Here is a 20206-nt window from a genome sequence, read left to right on the forward strand (position 1 = left end):
GATCCTTTTCCTATTTGGTGCCTAAACTCTGGAATAACCTACCTAACATTGTTCGGGAGGCAGACACACTCTTGCAGTTTAAATCTAGATTAAAGACCCATCTCTTTAACCTGGCTTACACATAACATACTAATATGCTTTTAATATCCAAATCCGTTAAAGGATTTTTAGGCTGCATTAATTAGGTAAACCGGAACCGGGAACACTTCCCATAACACCCTATGTACTTGCTACATCATTAGAAGAATGGCATCTACGCTAATATTTGCCTGTTTCTCTCTTATTCCGAGGTCACCATAGCCACCAGATCCAGTCTGTGTCCAGATCAGAGGGTCACTGCAGTCACCCGGATCCAGTACGTATCCAGACCAGATGCTGGATCAGCACCTAGAAAGGACCTCTACTGCCCTGAAAGACAGTGGAGACCAGGACAACTAGAGCCCCAGATACAGATCCCCTGTCAAGACCTTGTCTCAGAGGACCACCAGGACAAGACCACAGGAAACAGATGATTCTTCTGCACAATCTGACTTTGCTGCAGCCTGGAATTGAACTACTGGTTTCGTCTGGTCAGAGGAGATCTGGCCCCCCAACTAAGCCTTGTTTCTCCCAAGGTTTTTTTCTCCATTCTTTCACCGATGGAGTTTCGGTTCCTTGCCGCTGTTGCCTCTGGCTTGCTTAGTTGTGTTCACTTCATCTACAGCGATATCGTTGACTTGATTGCAAATAAATGCACAGACACTATTTAACTGAACAGAGATGACATCACTGAATTCAATGATGAACTGCCTTTAACTATCATTTTGCATTATTGACACACTGTTTTCCTAATGAATGTTGTTCAGTTGCTTTGATGCAATGTATTTTGTTTAAAGCGCTATATAAATAAAGGTGACTTGACTTGACTTGACATATTTATAGATCAATGCAAAACTATACAGGTATTCAAGGGCAGGCTTTAAGATGGTTTAGATCATACCTGTCCGATTGCAACCACTTTGTTTATTTAAACAGCAGTCATCTCAATTATCACCAGTAAAGTATGGAGTGTCACAAGGATCTGTCCAAGGTCCTCTGCTATTTTCAATATATTATAACAATAAAGCAATAATTATTGCTTAATTAAATTGGCTTCAGACATAACTCATACAGTCAGATTTTAGAAACTCAACCATCTGTAGAAGAAGATGAATGAAGATGTATCCTCGGCACATGACTGGCAGTGGCAGCATCTCTCTCTGTTCTTCAGAGAAATGTGTTTCAGTCTTCAGTAACTTCAAGCACAGCATTACAATCCCAACAATATGAAGTCACTCATAGGTTGCTTTGTTATTTGTTGCCCTTTATTTCTTCTATTTTTTTTTCACCTCTTTCTGTGACTGTAGTCTTGTTTGCTATGGCAGACTGTCAGATCAGACACGTTTCACCCTAATACACCTGACAGACAGTGCAGATGTCACATGGCATGAATGAATGAAGAATTTAATGACAGAGCTCACTGAGTTTGGAGACGTTGATGTCCTGTGGTGTCGTTAAAGTCATTCAGGACACAACAGCAGTTATTCTGCAGAAACTCTGACTTTCTGATGACTTTCTACACATATACAGTGGCCCCAAAACATACTTAGACATTAAAAATACATTAACGTCTCTGCATTATCAAACCAAGTGGCATTTATTTTAAAGATAGCAAACACACTTTTAAAGGAAAACATTGACAGAAATTGAACTAATAAAATAGATAACTATGCGTGTAAAATTGTGAGATATAAATGTATAAAAATTTGTGAGAAAAAAAAATTTATATTTTATGGCAGATAAAAAAATAAACTGAATTGGGAGACTCGGAATTGCATTAAAGAAAGAAATTTTGTGATTAAAACATATCATAATTCACCCTTTTCCACACAGATTTGCAAGAAAAAGTCCAAATTGTGCAAACCAGTGTTAATTTTGACAGGCATTTTTGATTTAGTCTTAGTCTTTATCTTGAGACAAAAATGCTTAATAGTCTTAGTCACATTTTAGTCATTTGAATCTTTCATAGTTTTAGTCTAGCTTTAGTCGACGAAAAGTCATTGCATTTTTGTCAACTTTTAGTCATTACTATTTGTCAAGCTGAAGTTAGCAACATTTATTTTGGTAGTTATTTTATATGTAGTCTTCAAACTAAAATATTAATTAATTATTCTCTATTGGTGCTGAGGTCATTGATTCAGATCACTAGTTGGCTTTTTTTGTAATCTATCCATCCACTGCGCCTGCCATACTGAAAATAGATCACAGTCTATGGACTTAGACTAGATATGCAAATGCCCCTTATCCGACAGGAATCCAGTAGCCAAAGACAGTAGCCTATAGGATGTATTTTGAATGTCCGGCAGTCCTCAAATAACATTATAGTCCCATCTAGTCTTGTTAACGAAGACGCGGCATAAATTTTGTCATGGTTTTTATCATCAAATATTAGTTTTAGCTTGTCAACGTCTCATCTTCGTCACAGAAAAAATTTTTTGTTAACAAATATTTTCCGTCATCGTCTTCGTTAGCGAAATTAACCCTGGTGCAAACAATTTTTTTATTATTATTATTACATAGTGGAAAGGAGCTTTTTATATAACTGATTACATGAAATCAACCAGTAATGTGACACTTTGTGGTTGTGAGTTTTGTTATATAGTAGGCTAGTGTATCATGTTGATAGTTAGTGTGATTGTCTACACCTTTGGTTCCTCTGCTAGTGGAACCGTGTCATATATCCACTGAAAATCATTTAAACACCAGCTGAATAAAAGACATTAAACAAAAAGTAGAAAGAAAAATGAAGGTAGTGAAGAGGAAAGCAGTTGTTGATATTTTATACCTACTGCCGTGACACTCAGACATGTTTAAGTGTGGTTTCAAATAAGGTTCTTATATAAAGCTGTGAAGGTAATTCACCTAATTTTTTTTTATATATATCATAAACAATCAAATGGTGCTGAAAATCAAATAATAAATTAACTTAACATTTAATGAATGTTTATTTAAAAGTATTTTAAAGTAAATTGTCCTCATTGTGTAAAACTGCTTTTTAGGGCCCTTCCCCTTTGAGATGTTTATAACAACCCTGCACTCTCAGAGATGGATTTGACCTTATCTCGTAGCATCAGGCAATATCTGCATTTCAAAGCCTCTCATGGTGATGGAAAATTTGAGGAATACCCTACAATGTCTTTCTTATTTTTGATTCACATCCTTGATATAATTCTTTCATTAAACACAGTTTATCAAACCAATAATGATACAATCATTAATTTGAATTCTCCTCAAGGAGGCAGATAATATTAGCACATGAAAAGTGATTCTGCGCGTTTGATCCCCCCTCAGAGAAACACGGAGACAAAAAGACATGAAGAGAGCAAGATAAGACTGTTATGAATGCCTCGCATTTCAAATTTTTTTCAACTTTGTTCTTTTAACATTTCTTTGTATTACTTTTTCTCTAAATCTTTTATTCAACACCTCCATCCTGCCGTGATGTTGTTGTAGATGAGGAATTCTGGACATAGCTCTCTCTGGGATGAGAAAGGCCGCACCACGCACACAAGCTGATTTGTGGTGCTGTTTTTTTTTTATTTTTTTTTTATTTTATTTGCATATCATTTGGTTCATCTGCAGTTGTTGACCCCTCAGGGCCCGCAAGAAAATCTGATCTTTAGTGAAGATGTAGACAAATCTTTTTCTCTCAAACACCCTCCATGTCTTTCAATTGCTTTCAGGTTAAAAAAAGCTTGCTTGCCTTATTGACAAGGTTAAATTTGCAATATTTTTAAAGAATAAATAAATATTGCACACATATTCAAACACTTGCAATATTAGACAGGTATTTACAATACAAATTGTGGCTATTAGGTGATGTACATGAGTGTGTTTTTGAACTTAAATGTAAACAAATGGTCTCACCATTGATGCATATCTGTGTTTGTTGCCAATTGCCACAGTAATTTATTTTGATTTGATGGTTTTCCTCCAATACTGCTGTCAATCCATTTTTATTTTATTTTGTTTTGTTTTTGTTTTTTTGAAAATGATGAAGAAGTGGAAGAGTTTGCCTATATTTCGGTTGAAAGGATGTATGACATTTTTTGAGAAGCCAATCTGACATTTGTTCAGTAGATTTCTGTTACTAAAGAAGTGGATCAATTTGCTCTAGTGTTTTCCATGTGACTTTGTTGACAATCATCCCATAATAATTATTATAATCAACACTTTGGGGTAATGAATCATCAGATCGATCTGCTCATCCTGCTCGTTTAACCCTCTGGGGTCTGAGGTGATTTTGGGGCCCTTGAGATGTTTTGACATGCCCTGACATATTTCAGCTACTTACTTAATACTGTTGGTCAACGTGTAATATATATATATATATAGCTGCAGGTCATATAATTAGAATATCATCAAAAAGTTGATTTATTTCACTAATTCCTTTCAAAATGTGAAACTTGTATATCATATTCATTCATTACACACGGACTGATATATTTCAAATGTTTATTTCTTTTAATTTTGATGATTATAACTGACAACTAAGGTAAATCCCAAATTCAGTATCTCAGAAAATTAGAATATTGTGAAAAGATTCAATATTGAAGACACCTGGTGCCGCACTCTAATCAGCTAATTAACTCAAAACAACTGCAAAGCCTTTAAATGGTATCTCAGTCTAGTTCTGTAGGCTACACAATCATGGGGAAGACTGCTGACTTGACAGTTGTCCAATAGACGACCATTGACACCTTGCACAAGGACGGCAAGACACAAAAGGTCATTAGCCGCATTTCCACTGTCGGGCCAGTGCGAGCTAGGGCATTAAAGCGGGCCGGGCGGGGCTGATGCGTGGTTAGTAGGTTTTGGGGGAAAAGCCACAACAACTGAACACATCAGTGTTCAGGCCATCTTTTCTTCTCACAAAATCAATGTAATGAAAATGTTTCCATCCACTGATTATATGTTTTTCCATATTTCATCCTTGCCTGCTGCTTTGGTGACTTCATCACCAGACTAAGTTGTCACCGGGGTGATACCTTTTCAGAAGGCACACCATTGTACCAAAAGAGTCCATAATGTTACATTAAAGGTTCATATTAGTAGGCCTACCTAAAAAGGTTTTTCTGAGAGTTTGGTAACTGTAATATTATTACTGAAATCGTATTAGTATTAGACACACTACTTGTTAATGCAGAAAGTAATATTATTACTGTAACTAGATACTGACCAATACTGCTTATAACAAACACTAATTAGCCAGATTTGGGTTTTGGAATTCATTTTTATGTTCAACTGAAAGTTTAGATTTATTTCGGTCACACTTTATTCTCGCTATTAACAAACCATTAACTAAAACTTTTGCCTCAATAAACTCCTAATTTGCCATTTATTAATAGTTAATATGTATTAAGTATTGGGTAGGATTAGGGATGTAGAATATGGTCATGCAGAATATGTTTTTTTTTTTTTATAAGCACTACTATCTGCCAATATGTTAATAATAGGCATGCTAATAAGCAACTAGTTTTAACAATTGATCCCTGTGCTAAAGTGGTACCTTTATTTCTTGTTTATTACAAAGTACATGTGGCTTTACATGTACGATTATTGAAATGAATTAATGCGTAATTATAAATGACAGTAATTCCTATGCCTGCAGAAAGAGGCGGATAAATGATCATCATAAAGTTGTGTTAATAAGACGTTTGGCTAGCGTGAGTGTGTCATTGTGAGCATGCTGAATAGTTCTAGTGCTAATCACAGCTGGCTGTGTCCAGTTTTCTAGCGTTTGGATGAAGCAGTAATGAGAATATTCTGCGAGTATTATTCCCCGTCTGAGAATATTTAGTTCTTTTGAAAAGCGCCAGCTGAAATAGGTCACTCTAACACCCGCGAGTGCCTCTTTAAAGAACATCGAATCCATTAAGAGAGATCTTGTTCCCTAGATTATTTTGGCCCTGATTTGCCATGGAAATCAATTTTGAACAAGCTCTCTAGTTTTTGTGCTTGCCTCTGAAGTTCGCCCTTTTATGGTGTAGACTGTTCTTCAGTGGGCATCCTCGGCTAACCGAGACAACATCAGACTGAAGAAAGTTCGTGTGACGTATTGTTTAATAATCAGAAGCAGGTTGAGAATTAAACAGAGCTGTGGAACTGTCAAACACAATGCTTTTATTGACAAGCTAAAGCAATCGATGATCCCTAACTTGTGTCTGCTCCTGTAAACAATGCTGGGCCTGCACCTGTGCTCTTTAATATCTCAATAACTCTCCATAAAACCAGGACGGCCTATTCTTTGCGCTCATTAAAGCACCCTCTGCATCTGGAGCACCCGGCGATCTCTTTTAATGTGGTCGGCACACAACGCCGAACAGTTTTCCCCTGTTTGTTCTAGAGCATGTGTTTTCTTTTCCAAGTATGTGGAGATATTTTGCAGCCGTAATCTTTAGATAGAGCAGTATTTATTGTCAGACAGCACACTCTCTCATACTAATAGACAGGGTGGACTTCAAAGGGGGAACACAAATAGACTGGCATTGTCCTGTCTCTATATTCTCTAGAGTTCAAAGGAAGAGTTTTGAATAGCAGTGTTTCCAAAGCCTCTCTTTCAAACCTGCTGGGATGTAAAGCAGGTAACCTGCCATTGATACACAAGAACACACACACTCCTGCGTATATGTTCATTTGCTATGTGAGCCACATCTCGTAATCACGTCGGGATAATAAGACTGGGAATGAAAGTAAACACTTTATTTTGCCGTCTTTGCTCGCCGCCTCTCAGAATAAACAGGTACTTTAGGATATTTGCAGATTAGCGGTGTGCTGCTTTTACGCTGACTGATGTGTGACAGACAGACAGACAGGCATAAGAGCCAAACAGATGTCGGGTGCAGGAGTGGGCGCCCTCCCCGAAGACCGATTTAATGAAGAACCGCGGAAAGAGAGCGGGGTAGAGGAGAAAGACAGAAGGAGAGAGCGGAGTAGCATAAGATGTAGAAAGAGAAGGGCTGAGAGGGGGAGAAGGAGATAAAAGAGTGAGTGGAGTACGCACATCAAAGACTTGCTAATGATGCTGGATGCCATTAGGGCTTGTAGTGGCCTTTGTTTCGGTTTCCTAACACCTGCAATTTGTTGAGGGCTTTCTATGCCCCACTGAATTACCCACATTTGCATGAGCACTAAGTGAATACCGGAGGGATAAAAGTGGGAGATTATGCCCCACTGCATTTGGACTTGAATGTGGGCTATGGCCAAATCTGGCCAATGTTCGGCATCTGTCTCAGGAGTAACTGAGCTATTAGCCACCTGGGTCTAAAAGATTTACCAAACTAGTCTTTACTTTGCCAGTTGATTCACATGAACTTAAGTGTGTTTCCTCAATTATAGGCTGTTTTAGATCTCTAACATTTTTTTCCGAAAGTTTCTGGAAACTTTTCACCACTGCTTAATTGATCTTTATTTGTTTTGTTTTTTACATTTAAAAATGACTTAATGGGTACATTTCATCATTGTAGCCAGATTTTTGCTCCTAAAATATAAAAATCATTAAAAAAATGATATTGTTAAACCTGTATTTAAAAATTTTATGATTTATTGCATTACCAATTGGTAAGATTTTTTGTTTTTGAAAGCCTTTATTTATGAAGTCTTTTTATGCTCACCAAGGCTCCGTTTATTTGATCAAAAATGCTGTAAAAAAGTAATATTGGGTAATTTTATTGCAATATAAGATAGCTTTATAGTTCCATATATTTTTAAATAATAATTTAATATTTTGATCAAAGAAGAATTTTCAGCATCATTAATCAGTGACACATGATCCTTCAGAAATCATTCTAACATGCTGATTTGATGTTAAAAATTAATGTTGAAAACAGTTGTGCAAATTAATATTTTTATCGAAACTGTGATGCACAAGTTCAACAGAACTGCAATCATTTGAGATAGATAGATAGATAGATAGATAGATAGATAGATAGATAGATAGATAGATAGATAGATAGATAGATAGATAGATAGATAGATAGATAGATAGATAGAAAAACTAGCAAATCAGTATTAGCAAGCAAAAGAAAATGTTTAAAATGTATTTTCCACCACAGAAGGCTATAACAAGGACACAATGAAACAGAATGATGAATTTGATGCATCTAAATCTACTGCTAAAAACAAAAATTAAATAGACTGTGAAAAGTGTGATTTAAGAGAGTTTATCTTTCCAAAAGTGCCTATGAGAAAAATGCATGAGTCTGTAATCGTGAGGTATGATCTGAAGTCTGTCCTGCATGAGCATGGCCATAAGGAAGCACATGTAGCCCATATCTCCTGAAAATGAGCTAAAGTTTCTATTCCTGCGGGGCTTGGATAGATGTCTGGGGAAAATCAGAGCATGAAATTGCGATTAGCCCCTGTTGTTTGTGCAGACCAGGAATAGGCTACAGGACTTGGCATGGCCGAAGGTGTAACCTGTTTTGTTTGGCCTTGCTGAAGCCCTCCCAGATGGTGCTCGCAGCTGCCACTGAGTAAACGCAAGCAGGACGAGCGCTGAGAGAAGAAGTGGCCACGACCTGTTTACATTCAGGAGAGACAACAACAGATCTGTCCCTTACAGTCAGGACAAGCCATGGAAAGAGACTGTCTCAGTTCAGACGCTTTCTTACAGCTCGTCATAATCATATACACATAAACATTATGGGAAGTAATTCACCTAATTCAGCTTGAAACATTAGCTTCTCTACACTAAGCACTACAGAATATGAGTTCTGCCATCAAAATGAAAGTTTTATTTTAGTATTGATACTAGTTTTATTAATATTTTTAGTTGTAGTTACTTTAGTAATTTTACTGTGTTTTTGTCAGTTTATTGGTTTTTGTTCTGTTTTGTTTTGTTTTTGTCTATATATATATATATATATATATATATATATATATATATATATATATATATTATTTAGTTATTTTAGTAAATCTAATTAAATGTGCGAAAATGAGAAATGTTTCCTGACATAAAATAAGTTTAGGTTTTTTTGTTATATTTCATTTCAGTTAGTATTTATTTCAAGTAATTAAACTTTTTCATGGTTTTAGGTTTAGTTTTAATGATTGACCCTGAGTGAGATGACTAATGGGTTTCAAAATAATCACTAAAATGCCAAACTAAATATTTAATATCTCAGTTTTGTCCGTGATTCAAACACAGATTAAATGACACAAAGTCTGTTGCTCCTGATTCACCGCTTTTCATGCTAACAATAAAAATACCCCAGTATTCTCTCAGGTCTAATTAAAAATTTTAGAAGGGGTCAAAATTATTTCTCAAATTTTAATCAGATTTGGCAAGATACTTTGTTTACAAATTAATTTTAATTGAAACCTGTCAAATTCTCCCAAAGCCTAACAATCTGAGCTGCTATCTACGTACAGCTACTTTATATCTCTATAATTGTATTCAAACGATTCTATATGCATTTCACAGATTTGCATACAGGAGTACGCAGAAGAAACTTTATTTGAGATAAAGATGACACTTAAGTAGCGCTGAGAAGTTTCTGAATGTTTATTAATTTATTACATTTGTTCCATCTTTTGAAGGTTTGAACAATATCTCATATTACAGTGGGACAGCTATTGTTTAATATTGATTTGCACACAAAACAGTTTGTTGATATATATGTTTCTAGTAAAATCTAAATGATAATTATCTCGCTTTCTGCGATTAATTCAGCGGCGAAGAAAGCCTCGATTGTCTCAAGGACAAATCTGCACAGTGCTTCAAACCAAATCCGACCGAATCTAAAATGAGAGTAAAAATCTTTAAAATAGATGTTCTGGCCCCTCTGTATAATCCTAAACCTCTGATCACGCTCGAGGAAGCCAGACGTGACCCCCACAGTTACCCCGGGCCGGCGGGAACAGAGCGGGTCAGAGCTCCGATGCCACACACAGCGGTGAACGGGTGTTTAAGGGGCGACCTCTCCCTCATCTCCTGACCCGAGGCCCGTCAGCACACCGCTCCAGCCTGAGTACAGGCAACAGGATCAGGTTTCAGAGGAAAATGTTGGAAATTAGCAAGAGCAGAGTCAGGCTCAGAACACAATGGCAGCTCTCTGTCAGGGGGAGACTTCAAAGGGCCGCTGAGTGACTGCTCTGAGTTGGACTTTGTTGTAGATCACTGAGGAAATTCACAGATGTTTTCTCATACGAGACACCATTACTGAGGCTCTCGCACCCGGTAGCCCCGAGCATTTCTCTGCCTTTCCATCTCTCCTGCTCTTGTTTGAGAGACAGATGTGGAACCCCTTTTTTCTTTTTTTTCAGACTTTTCGCTTTATTTTCTTCTGCAGTCTGTCCAGAGAGCATGAAAAGTTCGGCTCTGACCTGTCCGAAAGAAGCCTTAAAAATCAAGAAACTCACTTTTGATGCTTTCATCAAAAAAACACAGAGATGCTGTGATCCTGTCAGAAGACATCCATTTAAAGTTGTGCATCACCACCAAACTTGCAGATGTGACTGATATTTTACATTATTTGCATGTGATTTGATTAAGCTCTTGTATTAACCCTATAAATCTTAATGTTTCTTGGCATCTAAATTATCGACATGATCAAAACCTTGCTGAAAAACAGGCTTTTGAGGAGCATTATTTGTTCATCTCTCAAAAATCATTGTAATACATTGCATAACATCTACGTATGCTTTATTTTTAAAGATCGTTGATTTACATTACAAGCTATCAGAATGACATTTACACCATTAAATTTGTGTTTTATGTAACCACTGAAAAACCCTCTTTTTTCTTTAATTCCAGATTGCTTTCTCCAGACTTTTGCTACAAAATGTGCTGTATATATAAAATAATGAGAGGTAATTATTTATGTAGCAATATTTCCTCAGTATTTGGATTTCTGTTTTTATTACGAAAGACAAATGTGTTATTTATCAGTTTTCTTGTAAAATAAAACGGAAAAATGCAAACTGTTGTTAATTATATAAGGTCTCCCCATGGCAGCCTGTTGAACTGTTAATATTTAAAAGAATATATTGCCATACAACATGATTACAAGAGTAAGGGCTGACTCACTGTGCTACATTTGTTTCTTTTTTTCTGTTTTGTCTGAGCGACAGACTGAAGTGTGTACATCCTCTTGGGAGAAAGTGCTCAGCTGCATGGTTTTGAGTTTGGGTGAAGTTTCACTTGTACAGTATTACTGTTTTCAATCTAATCTTGTCAGCTGTTTTGTCTCCTAATCGATCTAAAAATAAATAAATTTAAAAATCAAGTTTTGTCATTTATTGTGTGCCGACTAAAACTCTTTGCATGAACCACATAAACTAAATTAAGGTTGCCAAAAATGTTAAAAACGTATGAGCCTGTGGCACTTTTGGTTTTTAGCGGTCTTTTACGATGCTTAGTCCTTGATTCCTGTGATATTTGCGGAGGTGTCACATGCCCTTGGAGACTGAAGGCTTGACTGGTTCGGGGCGGAGCAGAGGGAGGAGAACTGGAAAATGTTCAGACTTTCTCATAGATTGGATCTCCTCCTCTTTGCCAGCCTGTAAATCACACAACTAAGACATCATCAGCATCCCCATCATGTCACCTCCACACCTTGATGTTGTGGGATGTTGTCGCTTGTGCTTTTTGCTCTTTAATCACAAGCAATTAGTGCAACCAAAGAAAAAAAAATGGTTCGAGAGCTGCTTTGTTGACCTGTTCCAGAAACAATTATTTGTTAAAAATTGTCTGTGGGAAAATTGCTGTCTGTTTTTCAGACATATTTCATGTTTAATTATTACTGTTGTAATTTTAATGCCTACATTGTTGTGTTTATATTAGTGCTGTCAAACAAATAAATCGCATCCAAAATAAAAGTTTTGGTTTACGTAATATATGAGTGTGTACTTTATATATTTATTATTTAGATATACTAAATACAAACACAAGCTCATACATATTTAAGAAAAAATGTATCTTTATGTATGAAATATATTTAGATATGATATGAAGTTATATGATATTTATATGATTATAAATATATACATGTAAATATTTTCTAAATATAGGCTATGCTGTATGTTTGTGTGTTTATATATTCATAATAAATATACACCGCAGACAAATATCTAAACAAAACCTTTAATTTTGGATGTGATTAATTGTTTGATAGCACTAGTTCATGTATTGCACACATACAATATAAGTATATTTTATGACATGTTATATCATGAATAACTGCGAGTTCACTTTGATTTTTGGAAAGAGCCAACAAGTCAAACCAAACATGTGATGTATCCAGTATAAGCTTAAATGGCGGGACAGAAAAACTACGTGTGAACTTTCTACTGAGTCAAATGATTCCTTCCTCGTGAAGTTATCTCGTGAACCTGTACCAGATCTCTGGAGATAGCACACCGTCCTATTGTCACACAACAAATCCTTAATTACAGAAAGGGGGATCGGGTGACTCTGGAATCCAATAGCGGGGTCTCCAGGCAGCGAGGGGGTCTTTGATCAAGAAAATCCAATTATTTGTGTATATACATTTCCCACATTGTGATTACTTCATTAATTGTCCCGCCTTTATCCCCACCCGTCCCATCCCCCCCTCTAATAATCAGCCCTTTTATCCAGAGCAACAAACACACCATAGGAGCTTTGTGTGGATTCAGAGGATTTGCTTCCCCCTCTCAAAGAGCCGCTCTTCTTTGATGATTGGGCAGCGGCGAACTTCAAAGTCATAAATCTCACTCCTGACTGGCTGGCGGCCCACCAAAGTCCTTATCAAATCCAAAGAAGTGATCCTTCACTCCCTCAGATGGTCCAGGGATAGCTGGAGGAGAGGAAGCGACGCGCGCGCACTTTCCGTGAGAAGACGTTTTCAAGTATTTGTGAAGAAGTGTATTTGGCTGCTTTTAAATCGGGAAGCTTGAGGAACTCTAGGAAGTGTTGCCATGGCAGCTGTGGCTGTGCTGAGGAACGACACACTACAGGCATTTCTTCAGGTTTGTCAAAAGTTTGAGATGTTGTTGAAAATGTCCTTCCTTTACGCGCGTGTGGCAGATAACGCATACAAACGGTGCTCAGTGAACTCCGGCAGATCTACTTTGTTTTGGCGATTTCATGTAAAAAAAAAAATAAATAAATAAATAAATAACAAGACTGTAGGAGCTGTAGGACTTTAACACGATGTATCCAGTCATGTAATTAGTAATTACAGAGTTTTTGAGAGTTTAGTTCGATTTTCATCATCAGTAATTAATTTAGTGGAACAAAAAGTGCAATAAACTTGCTTTGCATTTATTTTTAAATTTGTAACGCTGCAGTTAAGCTGCTTGTTTTTTTTTTATTAGTGCACATAATTAGAATGGTAAACACTTCAGATGAATCGTCATTTTTTTACGGTAAACGTAGCTATTTCACAAATGCAGCTAAAGTTATGCATATTGAAATAACCAAATTCTGTAGCTTTGCCCAACTTGAGAGAAGATTAAATGTGGTTATAGTTCAATTTACTCATTTTAAAATCATATCCGTCATTAACACTAAGGTAAATCATTGAACACAACATGTGGAAAAGTTTCCCCCAGAATCTTATCTTCAAAAAGGCTTCTTTTTGTTTTGTTTTTTTGTTTGTTTTTTTAAAATGTTTTAACACTGCTTTTTCCTACGATCCAGGATCGCACTCCCAACTCCTCGCCGGAAAACAGCAAACACTCTCCTCTGGCGCTTCTAGCTGCGACGTGTAACCGGATCGGTCATCATCACGGATCCACACCCACGGACTTTATTCAAGTTCCCTACGACACGACCCTCGGGTCTCCATCAAGGATTTTCCACCCTTGGAGTAACGAGGCCAATCCGCAGCCCTCGCTTTCCAACAATTCTTCCTTTGGACTGTCCTCCAAATCTCACCTGCAGGGCTCCTACACCACCCACCACGAGCTCCCCTTGACCCCTCCGGCCGACCCCACCTATGCTTATGACTTCTCTCCGGTCAAGATGTTGCCGTGCTCCATGCAGTCGTTACAATCAAGCTGCCCACCGACCTACGTGCCGGCCGTCACCTATGCAGCGCCGCCCCCCATCCCGCACGGCTTCGTCCCGGGACACTCAGGGCTAGTCCATCAGCAGCAGAGACAGCTGTCTCCAAACCCCGGGGAGGAAATACCGTGGTGGAGCCTTCAGCAAGGAAACCACGTCAGCCACCCGGCGAGCCTCGGCCCGCACCGCTTCCCCATCCAGAGGGGCTTGGTGTTAGGACACACAGACTTTGCACAGTACCAAACTCAAATCGCAGCCCTCCTCCACACCAAATCTCCCCTGGCCACCGCCAGACGCTGCCGGAGATGCCGGTGTCCTAACTGCCAATCGTCCAGCTCCAGTGACGAGCCCGGGAAAAAGAAACAGCACATCTGCCACATCCCCGGATGCGGGAAAGTATACGGCAAAACGTCCCACCTGAAGGCGCACCTGCGCTGGCACTCGGGAGAGAGACCCTTCGTGTGTAACTGGCTCTTCTGCGGGAAGAGCTTCACCCGATCGGACGAGTTACAGAGGCACCTGAGAACTCATACCGGGGAAAAACGCTTTGTGTGTCCGGACTGCTGCAAGAGGTTCATGAGGAGCGACCATTTGGCCAAACATGTGAAGACGCACCAGAACAAGAAGAGCAAAAGTCACGAAAAGACCTCTGATTATGTCAAACGAGAAGACCTGAGACCTGTGTAGTAGTAGACTTGGATGACTATAGACTAGTGCAATATATACAATCTTCAGGATCCTCATGAAGCGAAAACATGTTTTTTTTATTATTATTATTATTATTAAAAAGGTTGATGAGACTTGTAAGACTGGGAGTCTCTCTTCATTTTTTTTTTTTTTTGGACTTGTAAATAAAATGTCAAGTCATTCTCAGTTCCTCAAGGAACCCTGGAAAACCCTGTTTCCTGTCCCTGAGCTACTCAAAACATAAACAAGTTTTGACTTGTGTTCAGATCTCTGTCTTCGGTGGAAGATTTCTTTATTCTGTAGATATATTGATAGCTTTTGTTGAATGAAAGTGTCAGTTCTCGCTCCTTGTGGGGTGTTTTAGCATGCTATTGAAAACCATGTGTTAATCTTTCGAAATTATTGTGTGAAAATAAAGAATATGACTTGTACATGCCATTGAAACATAAGGCGGTAAAGTGGAGTTATTAAGAGTGGATAGATTTATTTTTTCAAGAGGACAAATGTGAGTTAAACAGATGTCAAAGTTTAAATTTAAGTACGTTTGAGTGTGTATCAAACAGAGAAACAGTGAAACTCTGTTAACAATGTCTAGAATGAGCCGAGAATGAAGCACTGTGAAATGTATGAGTTATTAGGATACATACAGCTCTAATGTTCAGTTCAAAGGACAGTTTTTTTTACAGCATTATGTGAGTTTAAGAACAAAAATGGCAAAAATGACAATAAAACAAACGCTGAATGACATCAGCTGTAGTTTTCAGTTTTTCGTAATCTCTCATAAGCATTTTCTAGATGTTGTCAGTATTTGATATGTAAAATATATGAACACATCCCCGACATTCTACAATACATGTCTGTAAGAATTAGTATTTAATTTATTTTTTTTTTTTCACTGCATCGCAATCCTAGAGTCACATTAAAGAAATATTGTGACTAACTGTATAAAAGAAGTGCTACTATCATGTCAGGTTCCTAAGTTCATATAATACCATCTGTGTGACCCAATTAGAAAACAGAATATCAGAACAGTGCTCAGCTCCATCTTGATGCAACATATTCAGATGCACTGCGAGTAATAGAAAAACCTCATTTCTAGGCAGATTTCGATGTGCTTACATTCAGATCCTGATGTCAGTTTTAACCTCAGTCTGTGCATTAACATTTTATTTAAGTGGTCTCGGCCAATTCACTCTAAATGGGAGTACCGTAGTTCTAATTAATTCTCTGTCTGAATTATACTGAGCGTTTTGCACAGTGAAAGACAAAAAACACTTAAAAATGTATTATTATTATTATTAAAGGAGGTTTCTACTTAAAGTTTCTATTATCTTGCATAAAACTACATCCGTTTAGAATACATTAAGTATGTGTGTGTGTTAATGATATTTGGAAGGGGAATTTTTGGCACCTGGAAAGATGTTCATTCTTTGAACTCTACTGTGCAGTTTCTCCTGCAATAGCGCCTCCGTTGGTAAAATCCGAGCACACATCACTAAACCCTCCCCTAATGTTGGGCCAGTTACCTGTGTTTACTAGCAGATCTAGCTATACTACTTGTTCCAGCTATACTAGTTAGGGTTAGTCACTTAAGTCTCTACAGAAGGGCAAAAACAGCAACACCTGTGCCATACTGCTTGATCATTTAAACTGCATTTATAATGGTTACAGTTTTGGCGTAAAATTTATTAATATTAGTATTAATAATAGTTTCTTAGACATACTATACAATAATATGTGTTTCATATGTTCTCACTGGGCACATTTTACGGACTGGATCTTTATCCATCAACACCAGTGAACTCAATAATTATGTAAAGGAGAGAATCCCTAATCACTGTTTGGTTGTTTGTATGTTTTTTTTTTTTATTAATCCTAAAATAAATATAAAAAATTATAAATATGTTGATTGAACTTTATTATTAAAACAGATCTTCTATCAAAATGAATAGTGATTTTCTCAACAATATACCGATTATTGCTTGCTTTTTGTTGAACGTAAAACAAGAAGACTAATTATTCAGACATTCGTTGTCATCTCTTCACATTCATTAATGTTTAAGCAAGTAATTTCTTGGTATAGTGATATAAAAATACATGATCAGTAAGTTAGGCCTTACACATCACGAGAAGCCTATGCAAAGTAGTTCAGCCATCACTTCTGGGAAGTCGTGGCCTAATGGTTAGAGAGTCGGACTCCCAATCGAAAGGTTGTGAGTTCGAGTCCCGGGCCGGCAGGAATTGTGGGTGGGGGGAGTGCATGTACAGTTCTCTCTCCACCCTCAATACCACGACTGAGGTGCCCTTGAGCAAGGCATCGAACCCCCAACTGCTCCCCGGGCGCCGCAGCATAAATGGCTGCCCACTGCTCCGGGTGTGTGTGTTCACTGCTCTGTGTGTGTGCATTTCGGATGGGTTAAATGCAGAGCACAAATTCTGAGTATGGGTGACCATACTTGGCTGAATGTCACTTCACTTTCATTCACTAAAGCATAAAATAGATACAAATTGCGATAAGAGCGTATTGGTATTTGCTAACAATAGTATAATGTTACTAAACATTGCCAAGATGAATACCAAAATACAAGCAGAGTATTTACTAACATAATCTTGATTTACAAAGTTAAGTGCTTTTGTAGATTTTTGACTAGAATGAATAATAACTCAGATGTCCCAATATGAAGTGAAAGAGCAATCAGTGAAGGATCTGCGCATGTGCCTTGTTCAGGTACTGAGATACATGTCTCCATGAGCCTCTTCAGCAGCAAGCATTGAGTTGTTCCCACAGGGCAGACAAGGCTGTTCCTCTCCTCCAGAGGGTGAGATATGGTCAGGCTATCACAGCAGCACATGTGGCGTTGCACGGAGGGACTGCTGGAGGGAGTTTATGTTTAAGCCTCACCGTGACCTGATCTGAATGCCACACTCTGATCTTCCTTTGATGTCAGTCTGTTGAAAGGCTGGCAGAATCAGGCATTTAGACACACATACTTAAGCACGCATACTTGCAATCTTACATGTGCTTGTTTATTTTAGAGTATTAAATGTGAAAAAAAATTTAATAAACCCAGGCCTAGCTGAGCATCAAAGGTTGTTTGGGGTGTGTTTAAGATCATCACTTCTGGCTGCAGAATGAAGCGATGATTTGCATGAAAAGAGTGATACATTTCTCACCTCAGACCTACTTTTCCTTTCCTTTTTTTCCCTCTCTAAACAACCAGTTTATTTACTTTCTTTATTAAGCAGAGAAAAGATACTTTGCTATATTGTGACCTGACTGCTCATTGCTTTTCTAAAAGGATTACATATAAACATATAAAAATATTGCATACACATATTTTTAAACATCATTTTATTAAGCTAATTAATACTTCTTATTTAATACTTATTTAATAATTAAATACCTCCACTAAAATATATAGTCCCTGTGCGCTATAGACAGTGTGCAGTGTTATGATAAACAAGACAAAGCTGTGACCAAAATGTTTGTTTACCAATCAGGGCCAAAACTATTCATTTATTAATTTAAATTAGCTGTCGACCGATTGATTGATTGATTGATTGATTGATTGATTGATTGATTGATTGCAAGTTGAGTTGCATTCTGAACATTCTTTTTAGGCTATGAAATATTTCTGTTTACCATCACTGGGATTATCATCATCATTATTATTATTATTATTATTATCATTATTATTATTATTATTATTATTATTATTATTATTATTATTATTATTATTATCACAACTTACCTGTGGCCTATGAACTCTTGACCACATTCCAAAAAGGCAAATGTCTATGATGTCTAAGAACAAAGGTTTAATGATATACAAACATGATACAATGTATGTACTGTATTTGTTTATTTATTTATTTTTTTTTTTATTATTATTATTTTATTGCTTAATGGCATAATTTGCATAGATGAAGCAGGTGTGCGTGTGGACTGAGCTTTAATATACCAGCGCCACCTTGCGTCGACGTGAGGTTCATATTCTGCTTCTGTTCTGCTGCTGCTCACTGAAATTACCATGGCGTGAATCAAGAAATATGGCATTGTTTTTCGTTGTTAATTGCCTCCATAGACCTACTGCAAGACCAAAAAGAGTTAAAATCCAAGTTGCTTTATTTTGCAATGGCCACCAATGTCTATACTGCTAATGTCAAAATAGAGATTTGGGTTTGAAATTGAAGTTACTCAGTAAGGTGAGGTGTGCCTGCCAATCCAAGACTCTATTCAACAGAAAAATGATTCTCCGTTGAAGAGGGATCTTTGAGTATTTATTATTATTATTTTTTTTTTATTATTATTTTTTTTGCAGACCTGCAGATTTGAGTCACAGAGGGAGCTGTCCAGGTGCTGAAGATACATTCAATATGACAGAATCCAGAGATCAGTAGCCTATTACTCCTATACAGTCGATGCATTCCTTCTTGCCAAAAGTGTTTAGGTAGAATAGTACTTAAGGATTTTTATCGCCTTGATAAAAAAAGAAAAAAAGAAACCATAAAAGCACTGCATGCATGAACTAAGAATCGGCTTGGATTTATTGCATTAATTGAACGCTTGCTGCCACCATGTGGAGTTCTCCTACAACACCCGTCTGAACAGCGTTCACATTCATAGAAAACTTCTCAGACAAGAGCTTCTCTTTTCAAGGTTAAGAAGATCACTTAGCGCATAAACATAAAGAAGAACCCTTCAAAGCTCGACGAGTCTCTCGCTTATAGATATTTATGAATAACCTGTCCAAGAACAGTAGCTAAAAAGTGTTGCTCTTCGAGCAGTGTTGTCCTTGGTGTTTGAAGGGCAGACTGACCCAGACTCCTCTCGGGAGCAGCATGTAATTGTGCTGTGCGCTGCTGTCGTGTCAAACTTGAAAAGTGTTTGTTCGTGAATTGCATTCTCATTTAAGACACAAAGTCCTGCGGGAAGGTGCCACAGCTGTCGTAATAACGCTCGTGCTGATGCTTCTGTAGAAGTGAGATGTGTTTCAGAGCCAGTCTGATGTTGTGGAGAGGTCCGAGGATTACTAACCGCGCGTCACGCGCATCCAGTGTCGAATAAATAGGCGATTTACGCTTTGAGTAGCAGCAAATAACACATCGCCTCCGGAGAGGTCATCGAGTTCCGTCGAGAATTATTTTAGATATATTTGTGAGCTGATTTTGGAGGAGCGAGAGCGCATCTGACGTCGAGGAATTTAGTTGCGTGGAGATTTTGGATATTGTTTGGATATTGGATATTGATATCTCGTTTCTTTTACAAGGTAAGCGGTTTCTAGGACTTTTTTTATGTTTTTGTTGATCGTCTAAAGTAAGACTGTAATTATTCATCTAACAGGTGCTTCACAGCAGACAGGCGTTCAGTACAGTCTGTGCTTTTGTGATGTAGGCTATGCTTATTTGGTAAAACTGTGGATTTTATGTCATCTTAAAAATATAAAT

At 37.5% G+C, this 20206-nt stretch overlaps 1 protein-coding gene across 1 annotated transcript; it reads left to right on the forward strand.

Moving 5' to 3' along the window:
• The first annotated feature begins 12691 nt into the window (after positions 1-12691).
• On the forward strand, positions 12692-15495 carry LOC132094632 (transcription factor Sp5-like). Its single transcript, XM_059499307.1, has 2 exons — positions 12692-13032; positions 13706-15495. The coding sequence occupies exons 1-2, from the start codon at positions 12982-12984 to the stop codon at positions 14756-14758; spliced, it is 1104 nt and encodes a 367-aa protein (XP_059355290.1). The 5' UTR covers positions 12692-12981; the 3' UTR covers positions 14759-15495.
• The last annotated feature ends 4711 nt before the right edge of the window (positions 15496-20206 follow it).

The sequence above is a fragment of the Carassius carassius genome, chromosome 19 (genome assembly GCF_963082965.1).
Source record: "Carassius carassius chromosome 19, fCarCar2.1, whole genome shotgun sequence".
NCBI classification, from domain to species: domain Eukaryota; kingdom Metazoa; phylum Chordata; class Actinopteri; order Cypriniformes; family Cyprinidae; genus Carassius; species Carassius carassius.

Bases quoted from the DNA above. Each gene is read 5' to 3' on its own strand.
- LOC132094632 (XM_059499307.1), top strand. From the start codon at position 12,982: ATGGCAGCTGTGGCTGTGCTGAGGAACGACACACTACAGGCATTTCTT. The intron at 13,033-13,705 runs GTTTGTCAAAAG...CCTACGATCCAG, and splicing joins CACTACAGGCATTTCTTCAG to GATCGCACTCCCAACTCCTC.